The following is an 18,354-nucleotide window of genomic DNA, read 5'->3' as shown; positions in this document are numbered from 1 at the left end:
AGAAGTAAGCCAAATGGTAATGGGAAAATGAGTAAAAGTATGCTTAGGGCACAGTAAAATCTTTAATTTGTCATTCCTCCTCAACCTTAGCCACTGATCAATGGGTCCAGATTAAATCCTGAGTGAATTAATTTACTGTAATATTAATACAATGCAATTGCTGAGGCATTTGTTTACTGCAGCAACACAGACATACTTCTACATGATTTTGCTTACCTCTTGGATATTACTCAATTCAATCACCCATTGAAATGAATGCCATTATGTAACACAGAGTTCTTGAGGAGATAAAAAACCTTGCTGTCAGTGGAGCTCTAAAAACCTTTGGCTGAAAATATATTGCATGAAGGAATGATAATGTGATGCAGCCTTGCTGAGAAGAGCACTGTGTACCAAGGCTTTCTATTCTGGCCCAGGACTATCTGCCGTGACTCCTTTACATGACCTACGGGTGACTTTTGGCCAAGGATGAGGGATGCTCTTTTGCCACATGGGTTACCACTTGTGGAGCTAAGTCACACGTGAACTGAGGATTTTCCATCCTGAGGCGTGCTGGCATAGTGGGAATCACAACATGGGCTCCTCAGCACCAGGGTCAGAAAGGATGGGTGCTCAAGTGGAACGACAAGTGGAGCACATACTGGCATAAAGAGAACCTATTACGAACGGTTTCCACTTACAAAGGAAACTTTGGAGTAATATGATTAGAATGAAATTCTCTCTCCTAAAATGTGCATACTGCACTGCAAAACGTAGCCTATTTCTGGGAGGGCTACCTATCCTCAGATCCTCTTAACTACTCTAGGAACTGACAGTGTTCAGCTACAGCTCTTAAACTGGTGAAGGTGAAGGAAGAAAAGCAGGGATAGCCAGCATCTTGCAGTTTGGCTTAGAGAATGATAGTAAAAAATCCAAATTGTTCTACTGAGGTTGGAGGTATAGGTAACTTTGTCTCCCAAGGAGTGATCCACAGTTACTGTCTGTTACCTTTACTTCAAAAACAAATCTGAACACAGAATGAAACTATAATGTCTTGCATGGGGTAGATGCATGCTGCAGTATATTCAATATGCATATCGTATCACAAAAACCTTTCTCTTTAAGTAAGTGAGGTGTCTGCGTAGCAAAAAAAAAAAACTTCGGTTAAAAGGCAAGAGAGTTGTTTGTTAGTACTATTCATTTTATCTTCAAGGTCTAGGTTTTAAATACAAAACTGCTAATGGTATTTTTAAGTGCATCTCTCACCCCGGACTTTCTTTTGGCCTTTTTTTTCTCTTTTAAATTTTACTCTTTTTTTTTTTTTTTAACAAGGTTAGATTAGTAATTTTCCTCTTTATGGAAGGACAGTATATTCCTTCCAGGATAAGCTGATCCTTAAATAAATAAATAAATAAATAAATAACTTCTCTACAACAAGGACAAGGACAGATAGCCTAATATAAAATAATAAATCATTTTTTTTCTAGGTACTTTCCACACAAGTGAATGTTACAAATTTATCATCTGTAAGAGCTGGTTGTTTTTTCTAACATATAAAACCAACATTTTTTTTCTGAAGAGTACAAAATCAAAGCTATTTTGGCTCAGTTGATGTTGGGGTACTGCTATTGGCATATCTCACAAAACCCGAATGTTTAGCAGTTAGAGAACCATCCTAGTTTACTGAAACCCAGCAGGTTGTATTCGCAGCTTTTCAGAGTCTTTGTGGGTCGTTTTCCGGAGGCTGCGTGTGGTGACACGCTGCAGTGTCAGCGTCAGTCTGAAGGACTCGTGCTCAGCTGCTCTTAGCTCCGTGTGACACGGAGCTGCGGGGAGCATGACTTCTCCCACTGCTCTGTCTTACAGTAAATAACCTACTTGCTACCTTTCCAGCATGGTCCCTCATGTCTTAGGATAGCTGTAAAACGGAAGGTATTAAGGTTGAAAAGGGTCTTGTTTATTTTCAGAAGCTGGTGCTTTGGATGAAGGGCTGGACATTGCACTTCTGACAAAGATGAAGCCATTCACAGCATTAATGATGTGTTACAGAATCACAGAATCACAGAATGGTTGAGGTTGGAAAGGACGTCTAGAGATCGTCTAGTCCAACCCGCCTTGCGCCAGCAGGGACACCCAGAGCATGTGGCACAGGGTGGCATCCTGGCGTGTTTCGAAGATCCATTGACCTAATATACAAAGTCATACTCCATCCTACACTGGGGGATGAGAAGTGGCAGAGGAATGGAAATACCACAGACTGCTGATTTTAAAACTCTGACAAGTTTGTTTGTTATCTCTTTATCTTTAGTTTGCCTGGGCTGCCTAAAGAATATTGTGGAGCACAATTCCCAGTAGTGCCAACACCTTCTGTAAACTGCCCTTTTCACTACCTTGTTGGATGAAACCAGGCTTAATTAAAATGATGATGAAAATGAGTTTGGAAGTTCAGTCTATAATATTTCTCAGAATAACACTATTCTATGATTCATGTAATCAATGATAGGCTGTTACAGAGGGCGGCTTTTTTTTCCCCAGTAAAATACTGCAGAGAAAATCAAAGAAGCTATCAAGGCAAATAAAGTTAAATTTCAAATGTGAAACATAATCAGAAAGAAGTACATGTTTTTAAAGACAGAATTCTTTTCAGGCCTTTAGCTGTATTTTCTCTTACAGATCGCCTTTGAGAAAATTAGTCTCAAAGATCCTATGGTAATTATTTCCCTCAGCAGACTTCCAGTCTGACTTTTTAACAAGCAAGTCTAACAGATTTTCTTCCAAGGCTTAGCTTATATCCAGCAAATCATCTAATTCCTCTAGGTCCTGTGGCTGAGTGGATTGGCCAATTGAGCAGGACTCAGGAGAGCTGAATGCTATTCCAGGCTTCTGCACAAGCCTTCCAGGGAGCTGCTAGTCTCTGTGCTTTGCTGTCTGCAAAAGAGAGCAAATGATAAAGGCCATTTTTGTGATGGGTTTTGAAATCTGTTGATGAAAAATGTTGCATATAAGGTGGTTATTGGTATTCATATTATCAAGAGAAAGGGCACTGTGCAAAATTACATTGAATGTCTCCCTGAAGGAGAAAATGAAGAAACAGTGCTGCAGCACGCCTGCTCACGATTCACTGTGCTGCAGCTCTGATTTTCTGTATCACTGGGCACTTCTGTTATGGGTAGAGGCAAAGAGTCTCACTCTTAAGTCTCGTCTTGTTGCCCAGAGAATACTTTCTGTAGGAAGCACTGGCAGCAGCACGCGTGGCCAAACACTCTGTGGCCAAGCGGGTTGTCAGTACGATACTGACCTGGGCAGGAGGTTGGAGGCTCTCCAGAACATGGTGCCCATGGTTCTGCCAGAGACTGCCCTTCCCAAATTGGAAGGGCATGGCCATGCTCCATATGGTCTATGTGAAGACCATAAGGTTCCATGCTCTTCCAACTTGAATTTGCCTCTTCTACAGAGTCTGCTGTGCAGGAACAGTAAGTACTCTCCTGCAACAGTCAGCTAGGTATTGCTTTTCTACTTTCGTATGCAGAAAGACAAAGTAAAGAGCTGATCCAAAAGGTCCAGCTCTCCTAACTGAAAAACATATGTTTTTTCTATGAATCAAGCATTTGTGGAAGTCTCCTACCTAACAGATTTTTTTTTTCCCTCATGAATTTCATCACCTTACCTTGGCTTTAAAGATCATTTTAATGTTTCCTGTTTTCTTTATATTCTTGAATGCAATGAATGACAGAATAAAAAGTAGTTGATTAGCCTTGACTTACCAACAGATAGATGTGCCCTTATCAGAACAGCCATCAGAGTAGGATTTAATCAGTTGTACCTTCCTTGAGCAGCACGCAGCTTTTCAACAGAGAAGCGGAATTCTCCTAAGGAAAAATGCTGATAGTTTGGGCAGCTCATGCTTTGCTAACTCCCACCCTTCTCTTCCTTTCCCTGACCCCTATTATGTTCTGGTTTGGTCCATTTCTCTATGGAAAAGGCAACTGATCTCTTCATTGCCAGTACTGAAATGTTCTAGCATGCCCACCTCAGCTCTTAGTTTGATGCAGCAGTGAATGCATGTACTTTGCTGTTATCTGTGTGTGTATTTCATTTCTTACTATGAATTCATGTGTTTGTGTGGCACGCTATATCATGTCCAGGAGGAGTAACAGCAGAGCAATCTGAATTTAAACTCAAGAAGTAACTAGCTTGGCATCTTTCTAATTCTGTGACTACTGTTGTTCCTGAATCCGCTCTTTTTCCAACTGTAGGATTTCAGTATTCTGTATGTTCATAGAATTCTACCTAAGTCACAAGTAATTAGATCCAACAGACGTATGCTTAGCCTGAGATGGTGATCTGCAGCTTTATCTCATGGTTTTCCCCAGAAAATTTCTTGTAACATTGCAGGGCAGTTCTGACATCAAGACAGAGCTCTACCAATTCACTGCTCCTTCTGCGGTATCATCTTATTTCCCCAAAGCAGTGTGCAGCCTTTTGGCTGGACATTAATAATAGTAACGAATATATCATGGTAACAGATAAAGTATCTATTATATATTTTTTCTTTTTTTTTTTTTTTAATCCCATTTCACCACCAGCTGCATTCAGACCAGGATAAAGGAGATGGATCACTTAAGTACATCCTTTCTGGAGATGGAGCCGGAGACCTCTTCATTATCAACGAAAACACCGGTGACATCCAGGCCACGAAGAGACTAGACAGGGAAGAAAAGCCTGTATACATACTTCGTGCCCAGGCTATAAACAGGAGGACTGGAAGACCAGTGGAACCAGAATCTGAGTTCATCATTAAGATCCACGACATCAATGACAATGAGCCAATGTTTACAAAAGACGTTTACAATGCCAGCATTCCTGAAATGTCAGATGTTGGTAGGTGCTGACTAATAGCTGATTTCAGTGTCTGGTCTGGATTCGTTCTGCAGAGTTACCTAAGGGCCCAACGTGTGCAGGCACTGAATGCAGACACGGGCTGCTTGAATTTTGGGCAACAGCAACACAGCCACTTAAAAAATCTAACTGCAGGAGGACAGTGACAACAGTTTACAGATATCAGAGATGTCAGTCTAGCTCACAGAGAAAGAGTTGAGCTAAACTGTCCTATGCGACACTTGCAAAGACCTTAACATGCATTGATATCATGATTTACCACCAGTGTATTATTAGTATGTTAGGCCATTGTCACCTGACTGTTGTCACAGTCCTAAATGTATTGAGCAACACTTGCTTAGCTCGGGATGATAAAAAAAAAAAGTGGAAGAGGGCAGGTCTAGAAGAGGGAGGTCACGCTTCGGGGGAGAAACTCTCACACAAATCAACTCATTGCTGATTCTGAGCTATGCCATCAAATTCCTTTGACCTTTGTTGCTCTTTTTGTTTCTTTTTAAGCAAAAAATAAACCCCAGAGTCTATTGATGTCAGCTGAAATATTGCCTTCGATTTAAAATGTATCAAGCTAGTGTATCAAGAAAATAATTTCTTTCAAATATGATGTTAAGATTGAATCTTTTTTTTCAGAGAAACTGACAGGTTTTGATTCTTTGGTTCTTAGAAAGGTCATTTTGATTTCTTTGTCAGAGAGAAAGGGATGCTCAAACCACATGAAACATGTTTCTAATCTAAAATAATACCTAGGGAGAGAAACATTATTAACCACAATCAAGAAAGAGATTAAAATAAAGCTCAAGCAATGTGAAAATAAAGACTGTGGGGTATACTCTCCTCTCATTCATGGGACTTGCCACTTGCGTGTAACCTCATCTGGTGAAGAGAGCAGCTGATACTCCTAATGTTTGCTGTTTAATATATGATGTGAACGCATTCTTCATAAATCCATTTTAGATCCCAAATCTGGGCTCATTTTTCATATGTGCTAGCACTTCACTTGGAATTCAAGACCATTTCTTTTTCTAGAAAGCAATTAAAAATTCAGATTTATCTTCTCACATCAAGTACCTCAAGACTAAGCTTGTTAACATTGTAAATTTTAGTTTGACCTGGTAAATGAATGAGTAAATTTCCAAAATTTTATTCCTCATATACATTCAAATTTTCAATGCTTTCAATATCTGAGGGAGGTGGATTCTCAATTCTTACTAAGAAATATAACAAAGTATCTCCATATCTAATCAATAACTGTATTTTGATGGACTCAGAAGAAGCAGGATACATTTTGTAATTGAATCTATGTCACTTAGAAGCACAGACTTATACAGAATAAGAATTATTCTAAATTGTTGTGATTGATTTGAATTGAACCTGAACTATACTTATTTTGTTTTAAAAAGTCCTCTTAAAAAGCACACACTTTTCTTATAAATATTCCATATTGTCATCCATATTGTCATACTGCCCATAGTAGTGCTCAAAGCAGAATTACAAGAATATGAAAAATATACATTCCTGATGCATTTTGAGAGATGCTTTAGAAGCTTATAATATCCAATTACTTATAATAAGCATCCAATCTGTGATTTTTCCTGAGATCTTCTTATCCATAATTTAGAATCTGCCTTTTATACACTGTTATATTATCATTGATTATACTATCAATGCAGATAGGAAGACTTGGTGAATATTTATAAATATTTTTAAATGTAAAGAATCCCCCTGTTTTCAAGATCTCCCTGTTTGCAAGTTCCAGTGCTGCTGCAGAGCCTTGTGCAGTTTCTTTCACCAGGGACAACAGAGGATGTTTAGCAGCATTCTCATCCCTGGGTTGGATGAAGGTGCCCATGCACTCAGCTCCCTGGCTAATCTCAGTGAAGGGATAAGCCTTTTATATGGAGGCCCCATCACGTTTCCTGGCCATACAACTCCAGTGGTGCATCAGCTATTAGGCCCTCTTTCACACACACACACAAAAAAAAATGTTAATACAAATACAGCCTATAATTGGGTTGCATTTCCAAAGGAAGCAGCAGCAGAAGTATCCTTGGCCTGTCTACCTCCAGAGGAGGAAAGGAAAGGCAGAGTACGCAGAAAAGGTTATTTTATTACAGGTCATTGCTCCCAAAGAAAATACAAAGTCTGCATCCACATGCCCCAAATAATCAACTTGGATGTTTTCCTTGATGGAAAAGATTAATTTCATTCAACTGCTGGCTAGATCTTGGGCACAGGGAGATGTGAATTTTAAGAAGACTAGTGTTGTCTTTTGGGTGCTCTCAATTTGTGTATTTCTATGGCAGCATTTTCCATATATTTAAAACAAACTCCTTCTATCAACTGTCAAACAAACAAGCAGGGATAGGAAATAGTATTTTTCACCCACAAATATTTGTTATGACATTTAGATTGCTTTAAAGATGCTAAAATAAAGACCATATCTCATCTCATTAAAGAAAGTCCAACTGGCTAGATAGTACAAACAACTACAATAAAAATTGCATTGTTAATGGGGAAAAACGGATTATAATTTTCTTTAATTTATCATTGCAGGCACCTTTGTTGTACAAGTCACTGCAACTGATGCTGATGATCCTACTTATGGGAACAGTGCTAAAGTTGTCTACAGCATTCTCCAGGGACAACCGTATTTCTCTGTCGAATCTGAGACAGGTCAGGAGACCTTATCTGTCATTCTCTGACAACGTCTGTAATTTAAAATGACATGCTAAGCCAAGCTGGGATATATTAGACAAAAACTTCAGAGAGATTACATCTTACTCATTGCAAAATCTGACAAACTTAATAGAGCGATACATCTGTAAACATGACACCTACGTTATTTTAATCTTACCAGTAAAGTCTAATAAATGAAATTAGAACTAGATGTGAAGCAGTTTTCAATCTCTTTTAACAAAGAGTGGGTACAGAGGCTGTTGTAGATGCTTAAATTAAACCAAATAGGTTTGCTCTTAGAAGAAGAGGAGAAGCAGGTGGGTGTGAAACAAAATGCTTAATCCTCATAGATCTTCATAATGGATGAATTAAGACTGAAGGTTTGTTCATTTTTTTTTCTCCTTATGCTTCTTTAGAACCCATTTAAAGTGATTACAATTTCTGTACATCTGCATCATATCACTTTAATGCTAATTTTATGAAAGAAAACTTAATTAAGAATAATGATATAAGAGGCAAAATTGGCTGTTGCTCTACACAAGAAGTTCACAAATAGAATTTCAAACTGCAGAGTTCTGTTTTTGGAAGATGCTTAAGTTACACACAGTGACTGGAATTTCTTATGGGCCCAAGGCAGCTTTGGAACCTGTGCAGGTAAAACACATGAATTATGATTGACTCAAAGAAACTGCAGTATCACTGGACTACTGCATACACAGTCTCCCTTCAGAAGAAAACCCTATGCTTTTTGAAATCCTAAATCCCCAAAAATGAAACATGAAGAGAAATCCCTCAATGATGGTCTGAAGTGATAGCGAAAGTAAGGCTGGGAGAGATGCTAAACTTGTTGTCCAAAGGTACACCTAAGACTATCTTACAATGCTTGAAGGAAAGAGTCATCTGCTTTGGAAATCTTTACAAAGTTTTATTTGTTTTCATCAACATATGCCAAGTTGGAAAGTGAATTGTAAGTCAAAACAGACACTATGTGAAACTCAGAGAAAGCAACTTTTGCAGGAAAGATACGCTTGCTGTCCAAGGCTAGCAGAAACCCTAGTCTCAGAACTTAACTTCTCAGATTGTAAAGCCAAGCACAATCTGCATTTAGAAATGATGCACAAACACCCAAAAGCAGGGGTAGTGCAAGGCTTTCTTCAGTCTTGACATGCTTTAAAAAAAAACCACCAAAATAGTTTTTCGATCCCAAGCACATTAGCTGTGAATCAAAAGTGCCTGATACTCTGTGAACTGAGAGGAATCTGGGTTAATCTTTGCTTCAAGCATAAGTGTATTTGGATACTACCAAAAGCAAGTTTTCCTACTGATGCTCTCATTCTGAGTTGGGCAGCAGACTACGTGTTCTTCAGTTCAGAGATAACAGCAAGGATGACTTCCTTCAGAGTTCAACAGCAATGGCCTTTTAGTGAGAGGGCTGTATGGGGAAGAAGGGGAAGCCAAGCAAATCACAAGGTTGAACTTAATGCCATAGAAATCAATGACAAACCTACCAGAGTGAAGAAAATCTCCATCAAAGCTACTATCATTTTTGCCATTGATTTCAGTACTATCATTTCCCCCTTTTTGTCTACCAAGGAGTCAGTTTTTAGCCCTAAGAGACCCAGTAAGAACTAAAACATTTTGCATTCACAGTAAATCTATATGATTGAATGTCAATAGGTATTGGGATCATAACCAATACTCATGCCTCTGACGAAGGAAGTGCTTGGCAAAATCATTTCAATCAATGTATAAATAGAAATATAAATACTTGGGCATGCTTGGGTGCTCACAGTTTTCATAATTAATTTCTCTTCTCCTGTTTAATGTTGCTGTACTGCCTCTTTAATGATATCTTGCTGAATTTTGCTAGTTTGCTTTTCTTTTCTTTTCTTTGCCATGCCTATCAAAGTAAAAATATTGACAGAACAGGGGAGAAAGGATGCAGCACATTATAATGTGCTGCACAATAAGCCTTTTTCCAGATCAGTGAGGGACTTCAGCATGGAACAGAAAGGGGTAAATAGTTATGTAAAGTAACACTGCTCACAAACAGATAGCATATCTTCCTGGGGATGCCACTAATATTGTGTCTGTCATACAGGCAGCAGCCTGAGATATGATATGACAAGCCTGTAATTTAACGTGCCATCTCATAACAGTAAATATTTGTACTGGGCAAAGTTTATTCATTATACAGACACTGTTTTGTTCTTTAGACTCTGTTTTTTCTTTTTTCTAATATTAGTTTTAATCAAAGTCAACACTAGTGAATTTCTGCTCTTCAATTTTCAGGCATTATTAAAACTGCTTTGCTGAACATGGACCGTGAAAACAGGGAACAATACCAAGTGGTCATCCAAGCTAAGGACATGGGAGGCCAGATGGGCGGATTATCAGGAACCACCACCGTGAACATCACCCTGACTGACGTAAACGACAACCCACCGCGCTTCCCCCAGAGTATGCAACACTTAGCTTCTGTGTCTTTACAGTAGAACAGACAGGAATTGATATGTTTTTTCACCTCACTTATTCTTTCTGCTGTCATTAACTTATGGGGTATCAGACTTCCTTTGAGGAAGGAAAAAAAAAAAAAAAAACAAGAGTGCAGGGAGACAAGCAGTAGCATCATGTGAAGGTTACTTGCAGTGGCTGGGAAGCATATCTTTAATAGTTTTGCTCCAGTCGCAGTAGATAGTCTGAGAGGTTAATAAACGTATAGAAACAACTCCTGTTTTTTCCACTCATGAAATAGCATGGATTTATATCACTATATTTCTAGGTCCACATTGTTTCTGAAATACCTTGTAGCTGACTGTGTTTTAAGATGGATGTTCCAACCTAGCATATCTAGATTTTTAAACATGTTTACTTAAGTAGGTAAAATAATCGCCAGAGCAGTTCTATCAAAATGAATATTCACTCAGGAAGTATTTGCTTCAGTAAGTTTTCCTGTATTAATTGCACACAGAAACAAAGGCATATACATAAATATACTAGGTATTTCTGCCTGTTTTTCTTCCCTTGCCTCAGGTCAGTTAGCAGGTATCTGTATGAGATTTAAAGGAACCAGTTGAGTCAAATCTCCAATAAACACAGTCATTTGTCATTATTCATGGCCATAAGTGATTTTAAAAGCTTTTATTCATATTCTCCTCTTTCTCTTCTCTTTTTCTCCTCTCTTTTCTCCCCCCCTTTTTTTTTGCTTTGTCTACTACTGCTATGTGTATGTGCATCTGCGTGTGTGTGTCAGTGTGTGTCAAGTCAAGAGCAGCTGTTCTAGAAAATAATTGCAGATACTATCAGACAAATCAGCAAGCTTTGGCAGTTAAATCACTGGGAAAGTTATTGGAAGCAACTTGTCATTTAAGTTCAAAGTCTGCTCTTAGCTGTGGGCAAACCTTTTCCATTTATATTAGAACAACTTAAGAGGAAATATAGCACTCTGCCTCCAATGAGTTAATTATACATCTCTGGAAATAAGTGTCTTCAATGCAAAAGCCAAAGATACAGCTTCATAATGTCAATATTCCCCAAGTATTTTTTTTCTCAGGGGAGATTTCAGTGTAGCACATTAGAAATACGCGTTTGGGCTGGATTTGCTTTTGCTGGATTTGCATAGTTCTATTATATTGTATTGGCCTCTGGCACATCTAAGTATTTTATTTGCCTATTGACCTCAAGAAGTTTTTCATGTTCCATTCTCTTATGGCCAAAAGAAATGACAGTAATGTCTTGACCTGAGTGTATGTTTCTTAAGATATATGTAGGCAGAAAACCAAAATGCCCATCTGTCCTGGAAAATAGGTAAAAGAAGTTACTTCTATCCATATGGCAGTAAGGCAGAAGCTGAAGGTTTTTGCCCAAGGAAGACCTGAAGACACAGCAGCTCACTACCTCATCTATGAATGCCCAGTAGAGATGGTGGGCTAAGAGGTGGTACCCAAAATGCCACAATCCTGACTGACAAGGTTCCTCCTCTATCTGCTGCAGGCACGTATCAGTTCAGAGCTCCTGAGTCTACCCCACCTGACTCACCAATTGGCAGAATAAAAGCTAATGATGCTGACGTGGATGAAAATGCAGAGATCGAATACAGCATTACCGAGGGGGATGGATACGACATGTTTGGAATCATTACAGACAAGAACACACAGGAAGGAATTATAACTGTCAAAAAGGTACACATCTTGAGACACTTAATCCCAGCCTGAAATACCAATACATATTTTCCTTTTTCCTTCTTTATAGCGCAGCATGTGTTGTTATTGATTTGAATGCTACTTATTAGAAACCTCTACAACACTTCCTATGCAAAGCTTCTTTTATACAACTCATCTGGAGCCCTGCTCTTATACTTGCCTTTACTAAACTAATGCACGTGCTTTGAGGGAATCTAAGGAAATATACTGTAGGTCCGAGAGAAAATTCTGCAGTCTGAAGATATTCACATAGCAACTCACAGAAGTACTCTCTGACTGTGATTTTGTCACTGCTGTGCTTACAGGATTTGCTCACTTATTAGAAAGGTGCTGTGCTAAGACTACAGACATAATCGGTATCATTGCCTACTTTGCACTATTAGAAGGTGTTGAACTGTATAGGCTATAGAGTATTAAAGCACATAAACAAATTTCTTTTGACTCACATCTTGTGAAAATGTAATTAAGAAAATCCATCAGCGTGTTTTCACTTCAGAAGAAAATCAGAGTGCCTTGCTGGATCACAATGGACATCATCTATTAGGTTGCACATTGCCTGTCAGGAAAGGTTTGAGAAATACTGTTTACAGTGGGTTATCAGGCGAGCTTGATAAGGTTACAGATATCATCCTCCATCAGTTCAAGTTCAGTCATCACTAAATAGACTTTGTGTAGATTCTCAGAACATGGACTTTGCTTGTTGATATCAGTACGACACCTGTCATTACTTGTTTTTTAAGAGATGCCTTCCAGGGGCTGATTATGATACCCGTCTAGTTCTGTTTGTGTTTCTGTCTGTTGTTGATGGAAATGCTGGTTTCTGTGGAATTCTGTACAACATAGTGCAAAAATGGGGGGACTCCTCTCTCCAATTTCTCTAAGGAGGTACTCTACAAGAAACAGTCCCTACTTGCTTCTCCTTCATACTTTTAAGAGAGGATAATATAATCCTATCCTATCATAATATCATGTTTTCCTTGATGGGTGTTCCTCGATCTCCCCTCACACCAGACAACATGCTATTTCATTTCAGTAATGGAATACCAACTTTTAACAGGCAGCTCCTATAAAATCTTTCCCGCTATAGTGGGTGATGCTTAAGGCCAACGAACAGACAAGAAAAATAACTAAATGTCAAAATTAACAGAATAAAAAGCATGAAGAGTTGGGACTATTTGAGAAGGAATTATTCATCCAGGAGTTTAGGAGTTCCAGGCAAAGAATTCCCTGCAAATGCATGTTTTTGTGGAGCTTACTGTCAGCGGCATCCAGCCCCTCTCTGCCAGCATTTTAATCCCAGTTTGGGCTCCTGATACTGCACAGGCCTCTCCCTGGCACACCTTGCTGCAAGCCGAAACAACCCCCAACAACCTCTCAGATTCTTTTCTTTCTCTTCCAAGGCGCTGGATTTTGAAAGCAAAAATCTGTATATTCTGAAAGTGGAAGCTGCCAATACTCACGTGGACCCTCGATTCCTCTACTTGGGGCCATTCAAAGACTCGGCCACAGTCAGAATTCAGGTGGAGGATGTAGACGAACCCCCGGTGTTCGGCAGACCAGCGTATATAATTGAAGTGAAAGAAGATGTTCCAATAAACAGCATAATAGGAACAGTAACAGCTCAGGATCCGGATGCTGCCAAGAACCCTGTCAAGTAAGCTTTGGCTATTTCACCTCATGCTTAAATTTTTTACTGCTTAATTTTGTTTTATTCATGTCAGTGCACCAAAAAAAAAAAAAAAAAGAATGAAATTATACTTAAGAATGAAAGGTGCACTTAAATGCAGAGTGTTGTAGATGGCAAATGATCTCTTACAGTAAAGCATATATATGTATGCATGATTGTGTGTGCATGCCCAATGCATCATTGAATTATACCCTAGCTTCTTCAGTAACTAATGCTTGTGATTATTTCTTAATGACACTACATTCATGGGAAGATTTATTGATTTAAAAAAAAAAAAAAAGGGCGCTAGAAGAGGTTAGTTTTCTCTATTTAACACTTTCCAGTGCAGTGCATCCTCTTGGCTGTGTGACAGGAGAGCAACTCAACGGCCCTTTCTTCGCACATCTTTCCAGCCCTGGTTAACTGAGGTCACGTTTACCGCCTCTAAATTACCAGCAGAAATGCCTTAGAAGCAGCTCATGTGCATACAGACTGTGATCTCACTTTGTCAGTGTAAGGCTAGTGAGATCAGAATCAGGATTGCGGACTTCATAAATTACACTTGCCATGAATCCATACACTAAGCTTAGACAAAGTGGGGGAGACTTTAAAGTCAGAGCAGGTAAACCTAAGCTCTCATTCTCTATACAGAATGAGAGCTTAGGTTTGAGCTAAACCTAGTGTCACAGTTATGTTGTTGGTTTATAAAACACAGATTTCACTTAGAAAGCTCAGTGCATCTGCAAACATACTTGAGTACTTAAACAGTGTTGGCTAGAGTAGGAAAGAAATGTTAAACAGCTATGCCTTTTAATTAAAGTTCATTGCTACTGAGAGGCCAGTATAAGGTGGAAATGAAAAACACAGGGTATTAAATTCAGTATTAAATTCAGGTCAATTTTCAAAATGTCACTGGGTTGGACACCTTGTAAGTGCAATAGTTGACTTAAGATCAAAATAGAACAATGCGAGTTTATTAAAGTCCATTCCACTGATATTTTGCACTTCTGCAAACAACTGGCTTTCATCAAGATATCTCAAAATGCTTATGAAAGTCTTACTCTTATGAGTAAGTTTTAAGCTCTCGGCTCATCTTTCAGGATGGATAAATATTATCCTCTCAATTTCCGAGATGATGAAACTAAATCTAAAAATCTTTTGTGGCAGAAGCTTTCTTTGTCTTCAGTTTGTGTGCAGTGTTTTGCACAGAAATCCTAGTTCAACACTTACTTAAACCTTCTCAGGTTTGGATTTATTTATATCATGACATGCAACAAGTAAATGAATTCCTGGATTAGCAGAGCATAGTAAATGACCACATTGTTTTTTGCTAATCTGGAGAAGCCCAGAGACTCAATAAACACCTTGTACAGCCGGCATTTTTGGGGCATGCTAGCAAAAAAATTAAAACCAGGTCATTGTGGAAACCTGACCCCTTCCAGTCCTCGCATGAACCTCATTTTCATATCTGCTGTTTGCATTCACACAAGCACCAACTCCTAACTGTAACTGCTTTATATTGGGTAGGGATTATACTGTGCATTGTTGAATGTTGCCTCCTGGCTCTTTTTCTGAATATGGATGCTAGAAGTTGTCAGCCTTTGACAGACAGTTCTTTAACACTGTATAGGTACTCTGCCTATTAGGACAAGGAGATATTAGATAATTACTGAGCAAAATATAATAGAGGTGTCAAAATTCATGCAGAGCAGCAGAAACCCATCTCCCTTGTACACTACCAGCATGTAAAAATCAAGGTGAAAGGAGAAGAAAAAAAGAAGAAAAAAATGAGGAAGAGGTTAAAGTAACGGAAATAAATGCAGTAAAAGGAAACGGGGAAATCAAAATGGGGGAAGGAAATCAACAGACAGCAATAGCCTGTGAGATGTAAGCTTGCAATAAGATGTGATTTTATGGTGTTAATATCTTCCGTATCTCCTAGACTTTAGGGCCACAGGTTGCATCTGCATCTTTTGACAGTGATTTTGTTTTTCCATCATGCACTGGAGATGCTAAATCCGATTTTCACTCTGAGCTTCGGGAAAGATGCAATTAGGCTGTATATATATATGACTTGTCACTTGCTTGTCAATTTTCCTTGACATTTTAAAATAAAATCTTTAGACACTTGATGTTACAATGAAAGCCTTCCATTTTCTCCTCCGCTTGAGTGAAGAGTTCTCTTTTTAAACAATCTGAGCCCTAACTCTGTTAGATGAAAGATCCTTTGATCTTCCATTAAAAGAAACCTTCACAATATCATTATGAAAATGCATTATGAAAAATTCACACACACATCCCGTCCTGACCCACAAATCTTCCTGACTCACAGTTGCATTAGACAGCAAGCCGCTGAGTAAAAGAAGACAATGAAGCAACAGTAGAAAAGGAAGTGCCTACCTGCCCTCGTTGTTAAAGTGCATCATTCACACCCATGTATTGGCAGAGCCTTATTTTATCAGCCTAGCTCTGATAAATAAGCTTGACTGCAATGTGACATTAAGAAAATGCAAAAGTACACCAAGATATATTTGTCTATATGTAAATAGTCATCCATAGATAAACTCATCAATAAACTCCTGATTAACACACCACTGTTAACACTGTTGTGTTACAAAAAAAGTTTTGCACACTTGTGCTTTATCTAAACAAAAATTATATTATTACCCACTGCTTACCGGGCAAACAAAAATGCTGCAATTGGCTGTGTTATACATTAGATCTTCTTAAATTGCTAGTTGAGTTTTTTTGCTATAGTAACTCCTGAAAGGCATAATGAAGTTCATCAGTCACTGCAACTGCCTCCCTGCTGTGATTTGATTTACTAAAGTATCCCAGATGAAAATGATCTGCAAACAAATGTAAGGCTTAATTTTGTTTGTGTATTTTACTGACTATATTTGCATGTGTTAGAGTCTTTCTCTCTCCCTCCCCTTCATCCTGTTGTATGCAAGGAGAGAATAGAATCTGCACAATTACCTTTGAACCTCCTGGCTTGTCAAGTTTTCAAGGTTTGAAAGGGGTGAAGTCCTGCCATCTGACAAATATGCACCAGTGATTTCATTAAATAAATGTAAAAATGAGTTTGATGTTGTCTGCTTAATTCTTAGTAGGTTATGAACCATTAAGTCAGAATCGCCACCAATTTGACATAATTAACAATGCTTGATCAAAGGAGACGGGATTATATAAACTGAGAAATAGAAGTGACAGTCTGGCTTATTAAAATCATTCTTCTAGGCTAGGGTTAATGATATAATTAGAATATACTTTAACGGCATTGACCTTGTATGTATTTTCTCTTGAATATGAAGAAATAAAATTAACATTTCATTAAGAAGCTGTCCTCTGTTATTGCTTTTTTGAGTTTACAAATGACTTGAATATATATAGGGTTTTACAAAGACTTACATTTTAAATTCTGGGCATCCTGAAGAGAAAAACCTCTATGCTACCTCCTAGTAAGAGTCCATAAAGAATTGTTTTCATTTCTCCCAGATACAATATTACAGACACAACGGAATTTAGGAAGTTTTACAAAGTAATCATAGCTATTAGAATATACCAAAGCATTAAAATGTGCCAAAACAGCAAGATATTTTAAGTTCATTCATAATATGAAGTATAAGCAAAAGCATAACCAAAGAAAAAAATGGACTACTCATGCCTAAAGCCAGGCACTTGCTTAAATATCTTGCTGAATGAGCCTAAAATATACAATTATAGTTGTCTAGAATTGCTAATCTATGAGAAATCCTGATACTTAATTTCAAATACGAATGAAAAATCTAGATTTACTGCCAAATGGAAATAGTACAGTGTTCCAAATATATGGAAATGAGATGCAGAATATCTTAAATATAACTGAATTCAAAACATAACAACGTAATGTCCTATAAAAGCCTGAATGTATGAAAATTAAAATGAAATGTTTGCCATATCAAATGCTTAGTTTGTCAAAAAGTAAGAGATTCAGATCAGTTTTATATAGACTTGCTTCCATCAGAAATTTCAGCGCAGTCAATGAATTCACACGTAATACTTAGATTTGGAAAAAAACACATACTCTTTTGGATCTGTCCCATTAGTCAGCACTGCATTTTATGTACACTTTTGCATGGTCTTTTCAAGCTGTCAGGAGTGTCATAATACTGTGTAACCACTTAGTTTAGTTGACAGCCTATACCTCAAATTTTGTTACCATTGGTCCAGCAAGAGCAAGAACAGTAAATCAACTGCGAAAGAAGTGCCAAGGCAAGCCTATGAAAATCCCCTCAAACTCTTTAGCTGTGTGAGTACCTTTGTATCTCATTTGGCTGCATTCGTGGAATTCAATGCTGAGAAAGAAAAGTGATTACTAGAGGTACAATTTTGTTCAGGAGAGTACAATAAATTCTTCAGCTAGAACAATCTCAGGCTAAATGACTGCATATTACATCCCCTTTTTTTTTACTTGCAAAGAACCAAAAAGCATTTGTTTACAAGATAATTAGCATGTTTGCCTTTTAATTTAAACTTTCCTCTGTAGTACATGTATGAACTGGGCTCCTGTATTCTCTGAAGCAAAGAGACACTGCACAGGAACTGGGAAATCTGCGCGGGATGAGGGACAACACATTGCAGAGCTGCTCCTAGAGCTGTCCATTCCAGCAGGGAATGGACATTTCTTTCTTTAGCCTTTGCATTCTTCTGTTCTACAGTGGCACTCTACTCAATCTATCACTCTCCTAGCACAGTTTTAATCCAACTACGCTCTGGCTCTCTCCTTTCTCAGACGCCAGGGACAATAGTAGTTGCTTTCCTTCCATTGCTACCGCTTGCAAGGAGATCAAGGGACATCCTGGCTTTCCTAAGCGCAGGTCAGCACGCACTAGGGTTGAACAGAATAATGCAGTTGTACAAACAGAATAATGCAGTTGTACGGTTGCTTTAGCA

General features: G+C 38.3%; 1 protein-coding gene across 1 annotated transcript in view; it reads left to right on the top strand.

The window, feature by feature from the left end:
- CDH6 (cadherin 6) overlaps positions 1–18,354 on the top strand; it is a 51,318-nt gene that overhangs the window by 21,387 nt on the left and 11,577 nt on the right. The window contains exons 3-7 of the mRNA XM_010223173.2: positions 4,566–4,860; positions 7,429–7,548; positions 9,844–10,011; positions 11,545–11,732; positions 13,154–13,407. Of these exons, the coding sequence (XP_010221475.1) occupies positions 4,566–4,860; positions 7,429–7,548; positions 9,844–10,011; positions 11,545–11,732; positions 13,154–13,407 (1,025 nt within the window). The remainder of the gene's footprint in view (positions 1–4,565; positions 4,861–7,428; positions 7,549–9,843; positions 10,012–11,544; positions 11,733–13,153; positions 13,408–18,354) is intronic.

This window comes from Tinamus guttatus, unplaced genomic scaffold (assembly GCF_059628265.1).
Source record: "Tinamus guttatus ecotype Peru unplaced genomic scaffold, ASM5962826v1 Tinamus_guttatus_pri_ptg000222l, whole genome shotgun sequence".
NCBI classification, from domain to species: domain Eukaryota; kingdom Metazoa; phylum Chordata; class Aves; order Tinamiformes; family Tinamidae; genus Tinamus; species Tinamus guttatus.
The sequence above is the reverse complement of the archived record's forward strand: the minus strand, read 5'-3'. Positions and strand labels throughout refer to the sequence as shown.